The 20,024-nt window shown below is 38.1% G+C and overlaps 1 protein-coding gene across 2 annotated transcripts in view; it reads right to left on the reverse strand.

Annotated features, from left to right (window-relative positions):
* Nucleotides 1-1,930: 1,930 nt before the first annotated feature.
* The window catches only part of malrd1.L (MAM and LDL receptor class A domain containing 1 L homeolog), a 245,556-nt gene continuing 227,462 nt past the window's right edge, over nucleotides 1,931-20,024 (reverse strand). For both annotated transcript variants that reach the window (XM_041565859.1, XM_018267285.2), the window contains exons 36-40: nucleotides 11,886-11,968; nucleotides 11,699-11,780; nucleotides 8,307-8,382; nucleotides 4,790-4,852; nucleotides 1,931-2,326 (exon numbers count right to left, since the gene is read on the reverse strand). In XM_041565859.1, the coding sequence (XP_041421793.1) occupies nucleotides 2,267-2,326; nucleotides 4,790-4,852; nucleotides 8,307-8,382; nucleotides 11,699-11,780; nucleotides 11,886-11,968 (364 nt within the window). In that variant the 3' untranslated portion in view covers nucleotides 1,931-2,266. The remainder of the gene's footprint in view (nucleotides 2,327-4,789; nucleotides 4,853-8,306; nucleotides 8,383-11,698; nucleotides 11,781-11,885; nucleotides 11,969-20,024) is intronic.

A 20,024-nucleotide genomic window follows, 5' to 3' on the forward strand; every position in this document is an offset into this window, starting at 1 on the left:
GAATGGGACTATTGAATTATTACCATGACTTACAACTTTCAAATAATATATATCATGTGACTAATTGAAATGGCAACTCTATCATTATTTATTCCTTAGCTCACATGTAATGTTAAACTCTTGCTCAGCATTCATTCATCTTTTTGTGTCTGGCATGATCTGATTGATTGTTTTATTTTATTGCTGTTTTACCAATGGAACGTTGATTTTGCTGAAATCCCAATTCACATTATTGACTTTTATGGAGCTTGATTATTGGTTATATTTTAACACAGTGCAATCCAAATGCCACAAGACTGAGTCATATTGACCAAGCCTTGTGAAAGTCTGTAGCCCTGGACATATGTGCTCAAGGCAGGATCAGGTTGCACTTTTTGTAGTCACAAAGGAGGCTGTAATAATGGAGAAGAGCTGTTACATTATGTGACTATTTCCGACCTGTAAACCAGCAGTCCATTCTTTTCCATCAAAACAAAAGAGGCGCTCAGTATAAGAAGGGCATCATTAATGGGTTTATGGTGAATAGACAAAACAAAAAAATCCTGACTGCATTATTACCATTGAATCCTTTTGCTGCTCTTTCAAGGACCAACCTGATGCTATAATGGGCCAGTCCCTAACCAAGTTCTCTGTGTTTAGAAAAACAATACTTCTTGTTTAGAGACCAGAGACCTAGAAATAAAAGGACTTGTAATAAAATGATGTGGCTTACTGAGCTGCATTTGCAGATACAATGGAAAGGAACATTAAGGGGCCCATTTACTTAGCTTGAGTGAAGGAATAGAATAAAAAAAACTTTGAATTTCGAAAAATTTTTTGGCTACTTCGACCATCGAATTGGCTACTTCGACCTTCGACTTCGAATCGAACGATTCAAACTAAAAATCGTTCGAATATTCAACCATTCGATAGTCGAAGTACTGTCTCTTTAAAAAAACTTTGACCCCCTACTTCGCCACCTAGGCAATGTTAGCCTATGGGGAAGGTCCCCATAGGCTTTCTAACAATTTTTTGGTTGAAGAAAAATCGTTCGATCGATGGATTAAAATCCTGCGAATCTAACGATTCGAAGGATTTAATCGTTCGATCGAGTGATTTTTCGTTCGATCGAACTATTTGTGGTAAATCCTTCTATTTCGATATTTGAAGTCAAAGGATTTACATTCGGCAGTTGAACCCTGGATATTCGAACGTATGTAAATCTGCCCCTAAGTAAGGATAATTTTAAGCTTATTTAGCTGTAGCCTAGATCATTGAGAGAGTAGAGAAGAGCTCTAGATACAAAATGAAAAGATGGGTTGAAAAATTGTATAAATTTAGTAGGTAATTCGGTGGTTTGCTATTAGTGGTTTGGTCCTATTTATAAATGCATAGCCCCAACTACAGACATGTGCCCCAGATTTTTTACGAAGCTAGCAACACCCTGAACCCTACTAGGCTGATTTGTTTATAAAATGATCTCTGGTCATCATATTTTTAATTCATGTTGGATTCCTATTTTTATTATTCATTAATGGGACACTAAACTCAACCATTCATGCTGAGTCGAGCTCAGTGCAAGAGAACACTCATGCTGAGGGTTCACTCATACTTGAGGGTACTTTGTGCATAAAGGTTGAATGAATCCCTTGACCACTCTCCAAGCCACTAATAACAATTTATTGTCAGGAAAGGGAATTCTACATTGTTTCAGACAATGAGACCTTTCCATCCTCAGGGGATCTTTGGGCTAGTGATGTTGGATTCAAGAGGAGTGAACAGGGAGTCACTTGATACACGTTGGTCCAATTAAAAAAAACAGGCAACTGGTCTATATATATATATATATATATATATATATATATATATATATATATATATATATATATATATATATATATATATATATATATATATATATATATATATATATATATATATATATATATATATATAGTATAAAGCAGCATCAGTTATGAATTTCCTTTGTTGTATTTATTGTTATTGAAAGAAGGCCTATCAGCCAGTGCAGTGGTGGAGGCTGGTAATATATCTAGGGACCTAAAAAAATATAAACACACTATTTGTGGTGTACTCGAGGGGGGCAGAATCGTACAGGTTTTGCAGCACGTGAGCTGGAAGCACTTTCCATATAATTACAGGCAGTGCAGTACCTGCTTTGAGTGACTGGTAGCAGGTGGTATTTACATTAATTGTAAATGATATTAGAATTTGTCTCCTGAAAGTTTTACACAGGGAAGTCTGTGAAATTATCCTGACATCTAAATTACATGCCGTCTTCTTTCTTGCCATAGAGAGGGTTGTCGAATGAGCAGATGTCTGACTCCTGGAAAATAAAATGGAATAAAGTCTGAGAATTTGGAAATCTTTTTTTCTGCATAGTGTACAGTAAGTATGCCAGTAAATAAGAACTCTGTGACACTTTCACCTCAATTCCAAACTCATCGTATGGAGCCATTAAAAAGAAGCAATGTCATTATTTAGGTCTGCTATTGGAAACCTGCTGTTGCCTGTTGGAAAAGTTGTATTCACTCAATGCCCATGTATCTAACCGAGCCATATACACAGCATATACTGTAACCACTGTCTAATGTTTCTACCAGGTCTAGCAACTGATAGCAACCAATCAGCAGCTAGCATTTACTGGCACCTGATAACAATCAAACACCTGAAAGTTTTCTATGGACATAAAGGCCCCCATACATGGCCGATAAAAGCTGCTGACAAGTCAGCAGCTTAACGCCCTGTGTGTAGAGCCCCCCGACGGGCTTTCCCGATCTATATCTGGCTGATCGGGCAGGTTAGAAAATCCCGTCGGATCACGGTCCCATCTTTTTGTTGATGTGGTCCCGTGATCCGACCGCCTGTTTGGCCTCCGTTCTGATCCGATCATTGGTTGCTGGGGCCTATGATTGGAGCAGCCCGATATCGCCCGCTTCAATGTCGGCATATCGGGGAGAGTTCCACTCATTTGGTGACATTGCCAAATGAGCGGAACTCTACGTCTATGGCCACCTTAAGACTTTGTGTTGATGTTATTACATTTTTTTAACAGCCCCCTCCAACAACTTTTTAGTAATCTATAGCATTCAATCAGCAGTTAGCTTTGATCACTAATTCTTATGAGAATCTTGATGAGATCAATTGGTAGTTTTAAATTTTAAATCAGGTTGTGGACAAAACTTGGTCCCTTTAAAAAATGTATAACAAAATCAGAGAATTCTTCTTCTGTACTAAATATTGTTGGAATAATGACTTTATTGTGGATACAGCAATACTTCTTTTTGTAAATGTAATTGCTCAGAAGTCTATATATATATATACTTGGATAAGCTCCAAAAAGATCAAAACTGGTCTGTAGTCGAGTTAATATGGAGACATAAATGGAAAAATCTGATGCAATAATAGCTGTTTTGCAATGTATAGGGACACAATCTGTGAAAATTTGCAGAGTTTTTGCTATAAATTTTCCAGGGGCAACAAAAAGTTGATATTACATGTGATATTATACTAACAAAACCAGAACCATTTTCTGTCCTGCTATTCCATGTCTCCAATTGCAGATATTCAGTCCTGCAGTTTGGGAATATGTTTTAAATAAAATCATATTCTCTCTGAGATGAAGCGAGCTGAAAGACTTTGAAAACTGGAAAACTATGACTTTTGTCCCTAACAGCCCAGCAAAAAGGCTCCCTGTTTCTATTTCATGGTTTAAAGGTTCCTGAGGCTTTGCTTAAGACAGGGGTTTTTCAAAAGCTCATCTACAGCTTTGCTACTGGAAAACACATTTCTGCAGAGATATATCCATGAAACAATACCCTAGGCCCAAAGCTAGCAGATAATTATATAGAACTGGCCATAGAGAAGGTAACTTAATAAAAATGCCAGACGTAGGACCATATTTTGTGCTGTAAATTTTTAAAATGGAATTTTTAAATGGAAATTAGGATCTTGGGGTTTTTTATTGTACCTAGGAAGCAAAAGAAAAGGATAACCAGAATCTTGCTGGAAAAAAAATGTTTCTTACTTGAAAATAAGGGTAGATATATAAAAACAGAATGATGATATAAAATAAGTAGCTTAGTGATTACATTTATGGCTGGAAATGTTTCTCTATCCTTCACTTCCTCAAGGGTGTTTTGGGTCAAATGAAAAAAAAAAGATTTTTCTGCTGTGAATATTTCCTATATACTAGAAAACTGCCCCATATCGGGGTACCTAGGTAACCACACTCCAGAGCACAAGGTACAGGTATAGGATCCCTTATCCGGGAACCCAATATCCAGAAATCTTCAAGTTACGGAATGGCTGTCTCCCATAGACTCCATTTTATCCAAATAATCCAAATTTTTAAAAATGATTTCCTTTTTCTCTTTAATAATAAAACAGTAGCTTGTACTTGATCCCAACTAAGATATAATTAATCCTTATTGGAAGCAAAACCAGCCTATTGGGTTTATTTAATGTTTAAAAGAATTTCTAGCACACGTAAGGCAGGAAGACCCAAATTACGGAAAGATCTGTTATCCGGAAAACCCCAGGTCCCGAGCATTCTGGATAACAGGTCCCATACCTGTACAAGTGAGCTTCAAGTGATATTTTTTCTGTGATACTCATTGCTCCAGTCAAAGCATACTTAACTTGGGGCAGAATGTGGGTTGCTTATTAGTAAATTAAAAAATGGATATAGATAAAGTAATATGACCTATGGAATCTGAGTCTGACACATTATTAGTAAGTAAAATGTAGTAAGTAGTAAGTAATTAATGTAGATGATGGAAGAAAATACCTCCTGGGATGTTCTCCATGGATAGACACTGACTTGGACTTTTGAGCATACAAAATCATTTATCTGAAAATTACAAATGATTAAATGTTATACATATATCTTGGAAACATTTTTTTTATGAAAAATTAACACAACAGCTCATTCAAAAACCTATTATCTCAGATAATGTTGAAGATATGGGATACTGTGATGATTGAGTCTACATAACCCAACTGAACATTTGCTTTCCACACAGCAGCACAGCTGGACCTACCAGTATTCAACTGGGCTCCCATATGTACATCATTATGCATAAAACATGTTGGCTTTTTCATGAACATAGGTTTGAAATCTACTACATTGTACTTTACAGATTACAGGTGCCAACTCCTAATTCAAATAATTTCTACTTCTGTCTTTTAGAATTAAGAAACCTTCTAAACAAAACTCTGTTTCTGAAATAATCAACTTTTTATTAACTAGATGGGGCTGATATAGTAAAATTTGTGATTTTGTGTGTTTTTTCAGACATTCCAGAAAATCACAGTGGGAAACACAATAATATGCAAACAATGCATAATACATTTAACAATAAATAATAATTAAAAAAGTAATACATTTTGTAAGTCTCTGGATTTATTTTTAAGAACTCGAATGAAAAGACTGGACAAAAAACCTGGTGCGTATCTATAAAAGATTGGTTGGAAGATTTGTTTTCAGCACTCAAGATAGTTGAATTTGTTTTTTTTTTTTTTTAACAAGTCAATTTTTAAAAATTGAATGCAACAATGTGATTTTTGAGACAATAAGAGCCTGCATGTAGATAGCCAGACTAATGAGAAGGGTATGATGAAGAGGAATATCAGAAACAGTTCAGAATTTTTAACTGATTATATTTAGAAAGTTTCTATGAAATTATGTATTTATATTTTTTGTTTTCTTTATACTGTACTTCTACCTTATTTGATTCTCCAAGAATTCAGAACCAAAATTTATAATAACTTTGGACTGCAGTTGGTTAAATGCTGAACTCTATAATACTGTCTTTATAGATGCTTCTTGAAATTAAAAAAAATTGAATACAAATCAATTTTCACTGAGTAACTTTTAAACTCAGCTGGGTTTTTTAAGAAGCGGTTCTATTCAGGGTTGAAAAATGCAATGCTCAATTATTGAACATATGTGAACCATCTCCCAGTACTGCAATAACCTCTGCCTGTGTACGTAACAAGATTTGTCAATGCCCCCGAGACAAAACTCATCAGAAGACACAAATTTAACTTGTATCAGAGCTATTTACTAGGCTGAACTTTCCAACTGATGGCCTGTGGGTTGTATGTGGCTCACAAGGGACTTTGCTCAGAATGTAGCCTTTCATTTGATATTATCAACTTTTATAGGGTACGGCCATGGGAGCTTAATTTAGTGACTATAATTCAAAGCAATGTATAGCTTTCACCTAAAGCAGACCTGGCTTCAGACGTGACTAAAGCAAATACAGAACTGAGGGTTTGTTTTGCAGTTACCCAGGGACTTGCTGACTGTAAATATATTTAATATCTATTTTCAAATGACATGTCAAACACCAGAAATGGAGTCTGAAATACAGCACTGCTTACAGACCAGTTTATGCAGTACCCATAATTATGACTGCATGATAGTCCATGTCTATAGTTTGTCTTACTGTCAACACTTGATATATGCTGAAATGTAGCTGATCTTCTAAAATGAAGACTATTAATGCAGCTATTCTCTTGAAGCAATGTGTAGACCTCAGAATATTATGGTATGACCTGTAACCTTTTGTGATAGCAGCTCAGATACAGGAGTATATTTTATTATGTGCAGAATATGACAAGCATACCCGTATATACTCCAGTATAAGCCGTCCCGAGTATAAGCCGAGGTACCTAATTTTACCTCCAAAAACTGGGAAAGCTTATTGACTCGAGTATAAGCCTAGGGTGAGAAATGCAGCAGCCTCTGGTAAGTTTCAATCAAAAAATTGAGGGTTTCTGCTCCCATTGGAGGTGCCGGCGTCTCGTTTTTGGATGCCGGCGACATTCTTGGATGCCGGCGACATTCTTCGATGCCAGCGACTATTCTTGGAGACTATTCTTGGGCACCGGCGACTATTCTTGGACGCCGGCGACTATTCTTGGACGCCGGCGACTATTAGACGCCGGCGACTATTCTTAGGCGCCGGCGACCGTTTTTGCGCTTGACCCGAGTATAAGCCGAGGTAGAGTTTTTCAGCATATTTTGGGGGCTGAAAAACTCGGCTTATACTCAAGTATATACGGTACTTAAAAAGCAGAAATCTAAACATGGAATATAAGGCAACTGCTTTTGTAACCTATAAAAGGGTTAAGACTTAAAAAGGGCACTATCATAAAAAATACATTTTGTATCTAAAAACAAGATACAAAATATTGTAAAGAAGTCAAAATAAAAAATGGATACATTAAAAAAAATAAAATGTATTTGCTCGGTTTAGTTTCAGCAAAAATTGGATGTGTCAATGCTTGCTTCAAAGCCATTAACAAATACAATCTTGTAAACTAAACTAGAGCTTAGATCTTAGAATGATAGATCCTCTCTACCTTAAATCAATAATCTGTCCATGTACACAAGAATTGTACAAGACTAATAGCTTCTATTGACACAAGTCAACATTTATTTATGTGACCCTACCTTATATGAAATGCCTTTACATAATTAAAGAATGGCTCCTCTACTGCAACACCATTGCCCATCACTGGAAACATTTACATATTTTTGATAGATGTGATGCTAAGAATTTTAAAAGTGCTGCCTGCTATAACTTATGACACTCACTGTAGATGCCCTTTTTAAATCCCATTTCCATAATGTTGAGTTAAAACATAAATGTTGATTGTACATCAACATGCCCATCGGTAGGTGGTGCATTCAGTCTAGTGATGGAGCCTTAGTTATCATGGCTGCCAGTAGAGGCAGGTGAGTGAACCACAAATTGAGTGTGCTGAGGAATACAGCTTAATAAGAACAATACAGGTTGGGTATATACTGGGGAAATATGGTCAGGAAATGGTCATAACTGGTCTGAAATAGAATTCGGCTTTCTAGAAGTCACCAACAACTGTCATGTTCCATGCCAACATCTCTGCCTCTGACTGTCTCTTAAATTAGCCATGACCTCATTAGTATTCTTGTCATAGTGTATCTAATTACTTTTCTACCTAGTAATATCTAATTACTTTTCTACCTAGTTTCTCTATGTCAGGGCTTTACACCATTCTAATATTGTAACCTAACCTGTGAAAAAATCCTTTACTGTAGGTACTTTATTGTTTTTAGTAGTGTATAAATACACACAAATTACACATTTCATTACTCTAACATTACTGGCTTAATTCTTTGGGGAAGCCTCTTCAGCACAGCTTAGAAGGAATAACTCTCTTACTCTATATGGTTAATTAGAGTAATGATACAGTAAAAGCTCTATGGCAAACATACAGACAAATTAATATAGGGAAAATGAATTATACTTGTATACCTCTTTCTGCGATGCGATGCTGTTTCCTCCATAAACTGGGTTGGCGAAGCCACTGACAATATTTTCTTTTTGTTTTCTGGAAAATACATAACTGCTGCTTATTGGAAAATAGGGTAAAGCAGACAATGCCATTCAAGTTTGTAAAGTATGAAACTAGGGTTAAAGTAGAGTTTGATCTGTTACTATTTGTATGGGATTCGTATGGTTATGTGGGTTACAAGACCTGTTAGAGCTCACGTGTATTAACATCTGAGACATATTAGATGAAGCTAAGAGTTCTTTGCTTTGTTTTTTTTTCTTTGTTTTTGTTGATATGTCTAATACCTAGAAAAAGTATTCTAAAAGATGAACCACCCCTTGAAGAGCAATTCAATAACAGATGAAACCTTTGTCTGAATAACAACCCACAGCAACGAATCGGATGCTTTCTTTGTAACAGCAGATCAGATAATCCTACCATCTGATTGGACACTTCAGGTTACTTTAACTGTACACAAAGCTGACCTCAGGGGCGATTTTAGCATTAAAGCTGCGTGAGGCGGCATTCACGATGCATCATTAGTGCAGAGAGCTCAATTTCACTCTCTGTCCTAGAATAGCCGAATTTTCGGTGTAATAGTCAAAAAATACTTCTTGGGAAATGCCACCTGAGGCAAAGTTCTTACCTTGTTTTATGGCAGAAACATCCCTTGCTAACCTGTTATTACATTGCACCCCTAATAACTGAATAGGCCAAAAGTTTGTCCAAGTCAACTTTCTTCATGAAACATAAGGTAGTTTTAATCACTGTAGATCCAAGGAAATGTCCCTTGCAAGTCTGAAACAAACTTGGCCAGATCAATCTTACTGCCATTATACCTTTACTTTAATTAGCCTTAGAGTACTCTTAGTTGTAGCACCTCCTTACACATGTTTCCAATGGTGATCTAATGCCTTTAAAAATTGGTGTTGGTCTTGGAGTTCACTCCCCCTTTAAAAGGCACAGAATGAGAGGATCAGCCTTTGACACCAATGTTTTGGTCAGGAGAAACTTTTCCCAAAAAACCAAGCAGTGACCTGTCAATGAAAAATATGACTAGAAGAAACTAGAGCAACAATATGGTGTTCACCTTGATGTGACAATTTTTGGGGGCCAGGGAATATAGTTGCAAACTGGACCTGCCTAGAATGTTTCCCTAAGCATGATGGAAGGTTGTGTCATTAGCCCTCAAACATAATTGGTGAGGAATTACCAGCAGTGGCATAAAGAGTTGTTATGGGGCCCCAAAACATTGGTAATTTGACTTATTCTACCAGGATATGGTGCAATTGTTTAGTAATTAGGACCTTACTAGGACCTACACTACTGCCCCCCCCTAAAATTGCAGGGTCTGCTTCCTCTGTAGTTATGCCCCCTCATCACCAGCTTCCACTCTGTGTACCCCTTCTTTATTTTGGAATGTTAAGTCTATGTATTTTTGCCTTTCAAACACAAAATTTCAGATAAAAAGGAATAATCCACTCACACTTAGGGGCACATTTACTAAGGGTTGAATATCGAGGGTTAATTAACCCTTGATATTCGACCCTCGAAGTAAAATCCTTCGACTTCGAATATCGAAGTCAAAGAATTTACCGCAAATACTTCGATTTTCCTTCGATCAAAAAAAGCTTAGAAACCTTATGGGGAAGGTCCCCATAGGCTGACATTGAAGCTCGGTAGGTTTAAACTGGCGAAGTAGGTAGTCAAAGTTTTTTTTAAAGAGACAATACTTCGACTATCGAATGGTCGAATAGTCGAACGATTTTTAGTGTGAATCGTTCGAATCGAAGTCGAAGTCATAGTCGAAGCTCGTAGTAGCCTATTCGATGGTCGAAGTACCCAGAAAAATCCTTCGAAATTCGATTTTTTTTTTTTACTTCGAATCCTTCACTCGAGTTTAGTAAATGTGCCCCCTATTGTCAGCCCTATTCACTGTTTTGTTTATATTAAACCTAAACCTGCCTTATAAAGATTGATTTTTATTGACTGTGAAAGTATGAGCCATAGTCACCCAGTAAGCACCCCTGCAAACTTCTCCGTGAATTACACTGTTTTCTCATCTTACCCGGCAGACAATGAACCTACAAATGAATATCAAACGCTTTCACTTCCACTGTGAAAACTGTTTCATAAACAAAGCACCTGAGCTTTAATCCACGTCAAATTAAATCATATCAGGTTTTTTTTCCATCCTTTGCTAGAAGGAACATGCATATCCATGATTTTGTAATTAATATTAATCACAGGGATTCTGAAAATAAATCTTGCCGCTAATGTAAATCCTGGAAAAGCTCAAGCATTTGGTAATTGATTCTAGTGAGAAACAGTTTAATTAATGGCTTGTACCATATTTCAGATTCTGTGGGTACTGTACTCTCAGGTTTATTGTTTATGATAGATTATACTGGCAACCGAATCTTTTTGCAAATAGATCATTGATAAATGTGCTTGCATCTGCTGGCTTCTAATGATCAACCATATTCCCAAATAATACTCACACATCAATGCAATGTGGAAAACTTGTAATTTGTTGAGTTATCGAGATCCCAGCAAACATTTCGGGGTCAATCCCCCTCTTTAAGTGCCATACAGAGGCAGGAATACCAAATAGAAGACCACTAGAGCAACTAGAGCAAGTCCCAGTTGGGGATAAGGACTTTTCGTGATCCCTTTGCTTATCTTTGAAAACTATATTAGAGCACTCATTACACATGGGCAAATCTGCCCATTTAGCCCAATGGCCAAACAAGGTGATCACTGATCCACAAGTCCAAAGCCTAGACCAATGGTTTGGAAGTCTCCTTAGTGATCCATCCCCAAACTCACACCCACAGATCAGCTGCATATGTGAACCTTTCTTGGTTACTTGGTAGCAAGGAGTCTGTGCAAAGAGAGCATGGAAACCTAGAGGTAGTCATAGAGCTGGCAGGTCTTGCTCATTTTCCTTTTAGTAATATCATCTGTGGTAGCAAGGAATACAACACTTGACTTTTTCCCCCCTGTCCTGTTATTTTCTGCTGCCTTGCTGATAAAACTTCATAATGACCGGTAGAGATTAGAAGAGTTCCTCCAGTCAATATAGAAAATGACAATAATGCTATTGCAGAGATAAAATATTTTGTATCAAATGTTTCAGGCTCATCAAGTGCCTGCTTTATAAAGCTAACAATCCATCTAGGAACCATAGGCAAAAAAAATGAACTAAGGTACATTAAGAAGCAGCTGACGTGGACTTCCGGGTCATAGCCACAAACTACTGTGCCTTAAAACCTCTGTATACTTTCTTATATACATATTTGTGTATTAAAGTTTCTGTAAACCCAACAGTCATGTTGGGGTTGTACAACAATGATTTTCAGAAGAGTCTTACCTCTTACAAAAGAAACACAGCAAAGCTATAAGTAACTCAGCGATTAAACAGGTTACACCAATGCCCATACCAATCCATACACCTGGAAAATAAGGAAAGATTGTCAGATTACAATGATAAAAAACATAGTTGCTATATAGTTGTTCAGTGCAGCATTACGTTGTATAGTGTGCAATCTTTTACTTACCACTGTCGTTGTCCTCTGTTGTTCTAGAAGGCAACGTCATAGCACTGAGGTGGCAACGGTTTCCTTTCCAGTTTTTAGGACAGCTGAGTGGAAGAAAACTCAATTTAATACAATGCAGAAATATATATTCCCCTTTGTTTGACTGATAGTGACATCATGTGGTGTGAATTTCATTTAATGGGATTGGATTGATGAATAACTTGCAGGAGGTAAAGACTAGGTAGTCAGTGAATAGCATATACAGAGATACCAACCTGGATCTGATGTGATCCATGGGGCATCTTGGCTTCATCTGCAATGCACGAGTAATTTTTCTGTCCTACATGGCAGAGGGCCAATAATGGAAGCCAGTGTTGACCACTTACCTTTTTTTAAACCATACCCATGTATCCATATGCCTCAACCTCCCCTGTGGATAGCACAGCACCCCCAGCACATTATTAAACACCTTTAAGAGCCCGAAAAACAATTTTCAAATGCGAACAAACCCCTACCAGGCAGAGTATGGCACACACCGAGAGCATAGGGCAGGCAGAGTATGGCACACACAGGGAGCATATGGCAGTCAGAGTATGGTATACACAGGAAGCATAGGGCAGATAGAGTATGGCACACACAGGGAGCATGGACAGGCAGCATATGGCACACACGGGGAGCATAGGGCGGGCAGAGTATAGTACACAAAGGGAACATAGGGCAGGCAGAGAATGGCGCAAACAGGGAGCATAGGGCAGGCAGAGTATGGCGCAAACAGGGAGCATAGGTCAGGCAGAATACTCTAAAATGAACAGTTTAGACTGTGCTACATACAGCGACATAATGCTGGTGCCCCTCCAGCAGTTTGTATGAGGGGTGAACAAAGTGGGCATTTTCAGTTTGGGACAGAGGTGTGAACAGCACAGGGTTTTAGGGGTGTGAACAATAGAGGTGTTATAAATATAGAGGCAGGGGGATTACAGATGTAATCTGATGACCACACAAAGTGGAGTCGTGGCTGCCAGTTGGACAGCACTGATCTAGACCTTCAGTTTTCATGGTCTTATAGATGTTTGAAACCATGACAACATTTTTTTTTCTAAAAACAAGAATGTCGTGAAATTTACGAATGGATCTGAACTGGAAAAGCATAAATGGGAAAAGTTGCGAAAACTGTGACTTGTCGCACAACAACTTTGACTTTTTCATATTGCTGAATAAAAGCCAGCATCAAAAATCACCCGAAAACCTCTAAAACCACAAAGCAAAGAAAGATCTTCTAGTTGTAAAAGGGACATCTGCCACTGGCTTTTACGCAACAGGTTTTAGCTGGAGTCTTTTTGTATTCAGAATGGTCTAATTTTTGTTGCAAAATAAATCCCAGAAAAGACATACTTTTTTTCCCCTTGGATTTTTGGCGTCATAAAGCCCAATTTGAAGAAACACGATTTAATAAATCGTCCCTTTTACTCACTCTACATTGTTATATATACAACACATAGTCCTACTTACACCACAAACAACTCTACTCAACTCTAACTTTATCCACTTACTGAAGGATCACATTGTTACAGTGGGTGGTAATTTTTTCTTGAAAAATGTGTGTATTAGAGGGATATTTATCAGCTGCCTGTATCTGTGATATGGAAGAGCTTGCGCTATTTAATTAGTGCAGTGATGTAGGCTACAAATACAATATCCACTGGTGCATTTTAATCAGCGGCAGCATGAGAAGTGCACTTTTTTATTAATGCAGCCACATAGTGAAATTATTGAAGGTATTGTTGCCAGCTATGAAAGGCTCATGCTCAAGAAAACACAGTATGCTTATTCTTAGACAAGGCTTTGAAGTGTTATAGAATGGCCAAGAGGTATTTCGCCCTTTCTTTCTTTCTTTCTTTCTTTCTTTCTTTCTTTCTTTCTTTCTTTCTTTCTTTCTTTCTTTCAAAACAAGGAGCAGACTTTGATATGATTTGGAAAAAAAACTTCCATGCGACAGTGACAAGTCGCATGCGTTTTGTCGCAGCTCGTCAGATCTCGACAAAATACTTTGTGGAGTCCTACCCTAAAAGGTGAAGTTTATTGATAGTTTGTGACAGTTTTTTTTAATTATTTGCCTTCTTCTGACTCTCTACGGCTTTCAAATGGGGGTCACATAGACCCCATCTAAAAACAAATGACCTGTAAGGTTACAGATTTATTGTTACTGCTACTTTTTATTACGCATCTTTCTATTCTGGCCTCTCCTAGTCACATTCCAATGTTTTAAGCCAATAAATGCTTGGTTGCTAGGTGATTGAGACCCCTTTAAATATCTTCAGTCAAATATATATGACTGTTTATAGAGCTAGTACAGGTGGCAAGCTTTGTGAATGATCTACATAAAACCTAATTAGAGAATGCTGGTCATGCAATAATCCCTTCATACATATGCAAATGATCTTTCCTGCCACAAAGTAATTTAAATTAATGCTGGCTCATTACTTACAATACTGTCCCAGCTCCCATGTAAGTACAAAGCATGTGGTGCCTGCTTGTTACCAGGAATCAATGATCAATAGGTGCTATAAAAGGTGTTCTGTTCTTCTGCCACTCTGAGTCCATTGTTTACCAGCCTTGCTCTTTAATGTATTGTTACAAGTACTATATGTTCCTCACACAGTACAGCTGACATATGGCTTAGTTACAGACCCAAATCAAGGAGATTTGCCTGCATTTTGCTAACAGTTTATACCCTTCCTACAAACGAGACAGACTAATTACTGCCTGCAACTGCAGGGGCTATAAAGCTAGGAATCATGATCTACTTTATGCTACTTTAGCCCCATGAAATATATTTTAAATTGTAAAAAATGTGCACATCCACAAAGTTAACAAAAGTTTTTGCCTTAGTTTTACACCGACTCCTGTTCTTCCTTTTAGCCAGTGAAGCAAGATACATACGCATACCTGGTTTATAAGTTGCAATTGAACCCATTTAGTTTGTTTTTATATTACAAGGCTTATTTAGTTGCTTATTTAGTGCTCAGTGCATTCCTTCTCTGCATATGTTTAACATTTTGCTCCATTTGAATCAGGGACCTCCAGTTTACTATGCAGTTTGCTTTGGTTTTGTCTCTGGCTTGTTCTTTTTTTACGTGTTTTCCTCTTGATTCAACCCTTACTACATAACTACCACTACCTCTATACTTACCTGCAACATTGCCCAGCCTGGAGTACGAGGACTGGCTATTGTTTTTGTGTTTTGGGGTGGTATAAAGGCCATATGGATAAAAACAAGACTTTGCGAGTTTGGCCTTGTGAATTGGTGGGTTGGAGGGTTTTTCTTCGGACTTTTGCCTATGGACAGAGGGATGGACTCTGCGGGCAGGAGGGTGTATGATGGGGTTTGTGGCTTTTGGATTTGCTAATATTATGTTATTATTTTGATGAATTAATGTAAGTGTATTTTTTATAATAAAAATCTCTATACTTACCTGCTCCTTCCTGAGTTTGGTTCTCTCATTCGTACCAGTGGGAGTCAGTAAGATCTGATAGCACCCAAGTAGTTTAGGGTTAGGCACAAAGCCAAAGAGAAGCGTATGGGGCAGACTTAACATCCCTGCCAGAAGCACAGTAGGAAGGGGACAGCCAATCACAGCCCTGCATTCACACAAGCAAAGCAGTGTCAGTGTGCCTTTTTTCAACAATGTAGCTCAGTGCATGGTCCTCTGGGGAGATGTCCCTCCCCCGCAGTCAAGGCTGAATGAAAACAAGGCACCACCACACATAGGGCAGATGCAAACAGGGAATTACCCCTTACGGCAGATTTATCAAGGGTCGAATTTGAAAAACTTTGAAATTCGAATTCAAAAAGACCAACCGAAATTAAATCAAAGGTTTTTTTTTTGGCCGAATAGGTCAGTTTTTGATCGAATAGGTCAGTTTTTGATCAAATTGTGCGAATCAAAGTAATGTCGCATTCGATCGAATTTGATTCAAATTGTTTTTTAAAAAAAACCTCGATTTTTCAAAGTCCACCAATTGGGTTTTAGGAGGTCCCCCAAAGGCTAAAACAGCAATTCGGCAGGTTTTAGATGGCAAATGGTCGAATTCGAATTTTTAAAGATTCAAATCGAATTTGGACTATTTCTTAGTCGAAGTACACAAAAATCAGTTTGAAATTCTAATTTTTTAAATTCTAATTTCCACTTCGACTTTTGATAAATCTGCCCCTTAAGCTCCCCATAGACGCGCCGATTCTTCTTGCCGAACGACCGATTTTAGAGAAGTCCGACCAATCCTTCGAAATTATCGTGCGGTTAGTGGGATTTGAACGATCGCACATCTTACGATTTTTCGGCCGAAATCTGTCAGGAAATTGATCGGCCAGGTCAAAAAATCTTTGTCGGTCCCAGTGCAATCTATCTATGTTTGCAGGGCCAAGCAGGCAGCTCCCCTTTGTTTTCCTGGCAAATTGGTCTTTTTAGTTGATGGTAAATTCGTTTGAGAAGATCGTGGTCTCACGATCAGGATCTGATCTTTTAAAAATCTCAATATCTATGGCCAGCTTTAGTGTTCATTGTGTCAAATGCTGATTGGTTCCTATACTACAGTTCGGTGTGCTGAGTGCTGCTGGCTCCCCTGCACAGCCTGGAAAAGGAGGCAGCAAATAGTAGAACCGATCGGTGGGACTAGTACGGTGTTGCAAAATTCTCAGTAAATCAGCCCCAGACACTACTTTTGTTATGCACATTCATTCAATATTTTAAAGAATATAATGCACTGGCACATTCTTGGTTTTTACACAATATGTCTCCTTTAAAATCGAGTTAAAGTTCTCAGTATCTACCTTCTGACAGGGCTGTAAGTGATGCCAAAGGTTTAGCATGGGGAAATCTTTAGCAAGATCTTTTATTGGGATTAGAAATTCAATTTACAAGTTTCTCTAAACAATTTAAACAACCCGCATATGAGTTGCTGTGTGTGTGGTTTTTCTTATCCTCAAAATTGGTCTGGTTGAACCTGTGTGTGTCAGCATTGCATACTGTGCAGGCTTTGTGTATTAAAATGCAGTTTGGGCAAGATAATAAATCATTTTGTCATTCCCAGACATCAAAATTGCATCTCTTCCCACAGGAGACAACATTAAATCATATTGTCAGGCCGAGTCTCACATGTACATTGCTGAAGCAGGAGGCATCGGTGAAACCACAACCTACATCACAACTATGTCATTGATATTTTTAGCAAAATGTGTATTTAATTTGTAGCTTGCCTAATAAATGTGATGCATGTTCTTTATCCAGCATTTAGCAGAGAGGACAAGATGTTTTATATGATGGATGCACAATGTCAATGAATATCTTAAGCACCACAATATAGAGAGAGAAATTGTTTTTTGATGTGTACATTGTAGTCATGATAAGTAGCAGTTGTCATGTATTTAACTAGGGTTTTGTTAAGGCACATTTCAACAAAAACTTTAAAGTGGTACTGACACAAAAAAACTACTTTTGAAAATATTAATGTACATAAAAAGTTACCTATAGGTCATTTTACCATCGATAGGCTTGATTTTATAAGTAAAGGTGGTTATAGACGCAAAGATCTGCTCGTCTGGCGACATCGCAAAACGAGCAGATCTTTTCCCGATATGCCATTAACAAGCATGGCTATATCGGGGTAATCTGAACGATCCGATTACGATGTGCAATGGGCTCCGGCGGGAACGGTTGGGTCAAAATCAAACCTGTCCGATTGACCAAACAACCAATCTTCGCCGGACGAAAGATGTCGGCACGCGCCACACACGTTCCGAAAATCGTACGAATCCTCGATTCGTACGATAGGATCTGTGCGTCTATGGCCAGCTTAATTCTAATCTGAAGTTCCTAAACCTGACTGTTTTGCCAACCTGACTGTCCCTTCTGAAATTGTCAGAATGTCTAACACAAATGGATTACTGTAGCTCAAATATGACAGCCCCCTCATAGAGGAACTTGTGGGATCTGATAGGTAATGTAAAAGACATTATGGAGTGCTTATGGTGGAATTATAAAGCTCAGCGAGGACAATGTTATGATACATTTTATAAAAACTGCTTGATTTCAGGTGTCAGTATCTCTGTCTCTAACATAACTGAGATATAAGGGACATTGAATGCAGGGTACTCGAAAATGGTTGCAATGGAGAGTCTATATCCATGTAATAAGTAAGGTACTTGTGTCCAAATTTCATCCAAAGTGACTTTTTGGGTGAATCATGCGCAAGTGGGCCTGCTGGTACTGGGGAATCCTGAAGCTACCTCAACCCTGGACCTGATTGAAGCTCCAGATTTCCATTGGGGGCAGGGCCACCATCAGAAACTTCCAATTTATTTATATAAAGCCCCCATGAACACAACCGGGCAGTTCTAAGAATTTAACCATGTCCCTTGAGTGCAGGTAGGTAGGGTTTGCAAGGACAGAAGGTTGAACTTATTGGGCACAACTACGATACAAACAGGGGGGTAACTTCAGAGGAAACAAACCTTGATGTTGGGGTGGGGAAGGGCAGGAACTATTGGGGGTGCCATGGGACTGATAAGCAGCTGCAATATATGTTCATGGAAAATATCTTGTTCCCAGAGTTAAAAGGCCCAATTATCTTGCAGCAGGGCCCAATAACTAGTCATTCCACTGCTAGAAAGTTCATGTAGGAGATGCTCATAGATGTCAATATAAACAGCTGATGTTGGTCTATAATAAGTAGTTCCTATTAACAGTAACATTAATTAATGAGCTAATAAGTCAGTCAATTCATTGAGAATCAGTGTAATTTGCCCTAAGTTGAATCTCTACCCACCTTCCTGCCCTGTCACACTTCTCTGTACTGTCATTGCTTGATACACAAGTTATGTGAGTTGCTATGCAATTAGCGTATGTTTTTGCCTAAGTTATCTGAATTGCATACATTTAGGGGCTCGATGATCTTGCTGTGGGGCCCAACAACTAGTCATTCTACTGCTGGAACAATGTTGTTTATTAAACAACTAATGTTACTCTATAATAAGCAGTTCATATAAATAGTTAAAATTATTAATTAATATACTAATAAGTCAGTCGAATCATTGAGGGGGCAGATGAGTTTGTCCCCAGCTGCCCCTGTCAAGGTTCTTTGCATTGTCATTGCTTTATATGTAAGTTACCCAAGCTTCTATATAAGTTATGGAAATTTCTAGTAAAGTCACTGCAGGTTTTGTGGAAGTTATGTAAATTACGTAATGTTTTAACGTAACTTTAAACGTGACGCATTTTAAGTAACTTTTGCTCTGTGCCTGGGCCCCCTTCAGATCAAGATTTCTCCAGGTCCAGGGCTACAGTCCCTTCTCACCTCCCTATTGGCTGCCCTGACTTTAGGGTATGTAAATAGGTGAACCAGACTTGTACTCAGCAGACTGGATGCAAGCGCAGTTTTGAACCCCAGCTCCAAAAGTCAAGCAACCTTTTCTGTTGGCTGCAATGATGGTGGAATTGAACAGCAGGTTGTGGTATCAATCCCAAAATCAACTTCAATCCTAGGAGTCTGTTCCTGTACCCCGTCCAAGGTGCACAAATTAGGCAATACATTCAAATTGGATGGAAACAGACTAGGAAAGGCGCAGTGCTTTACTGCAAATGTATCCTTATATTAGACACTGTCTAATAAGAAGTTTCTAATACAAGGATAAATCTGCAGCAAAGCACTGCGCCTTTCCTAGTCTGTTTCCATCCAATTTGTAACTATAGCCACTTTAGCATTGTCTCCATATTTTCTGTGTCTTTTGCAGGAACGTTTCTAGGTTTCTTCCTACAGGGTCATTGAATTAAAACCAGTGCCTTTTTCATTTTTAAATCTAATCTGTTTAAACAATTACTCATAGATTACTATCTAATCTTGTTAAAGAATGCTGAAGGGCATTTTAAAGGGAGTCAGGAAAAGGGCATAGAAAGAGCAAAGTATGTTCCATCTGTAGGACATTAAATTCATCTTTAGACTACATTAATGCAACGTGTCTCCCATTTACATTTTTGAAACCTGTTTTGACATACAATTGGTGTAAGCAGTTTATATTAGAACAAATCAATACGATGGGGCCTAGTCACTTGTTTTTACCCACCATTATATAACAAATATGGAATCCTCTGGAAACTCATATAAATC

The sequence above is a fragment of the Xenopus laevis genome, chromosome 6L (assembly GCF_017654675.1).
Source record: "Xenopus laevis strain J_2021 chromosome 6L, Xenopus_laevis_v10.1, whole genome shotgun sequence".
In the NCBI taxonomy this organism is placed as follows: Eukaryota; Metazoa; Chordata; class Amphibia; order Anura; family Pipidae; genus Xenopus; species Xenopus laevis.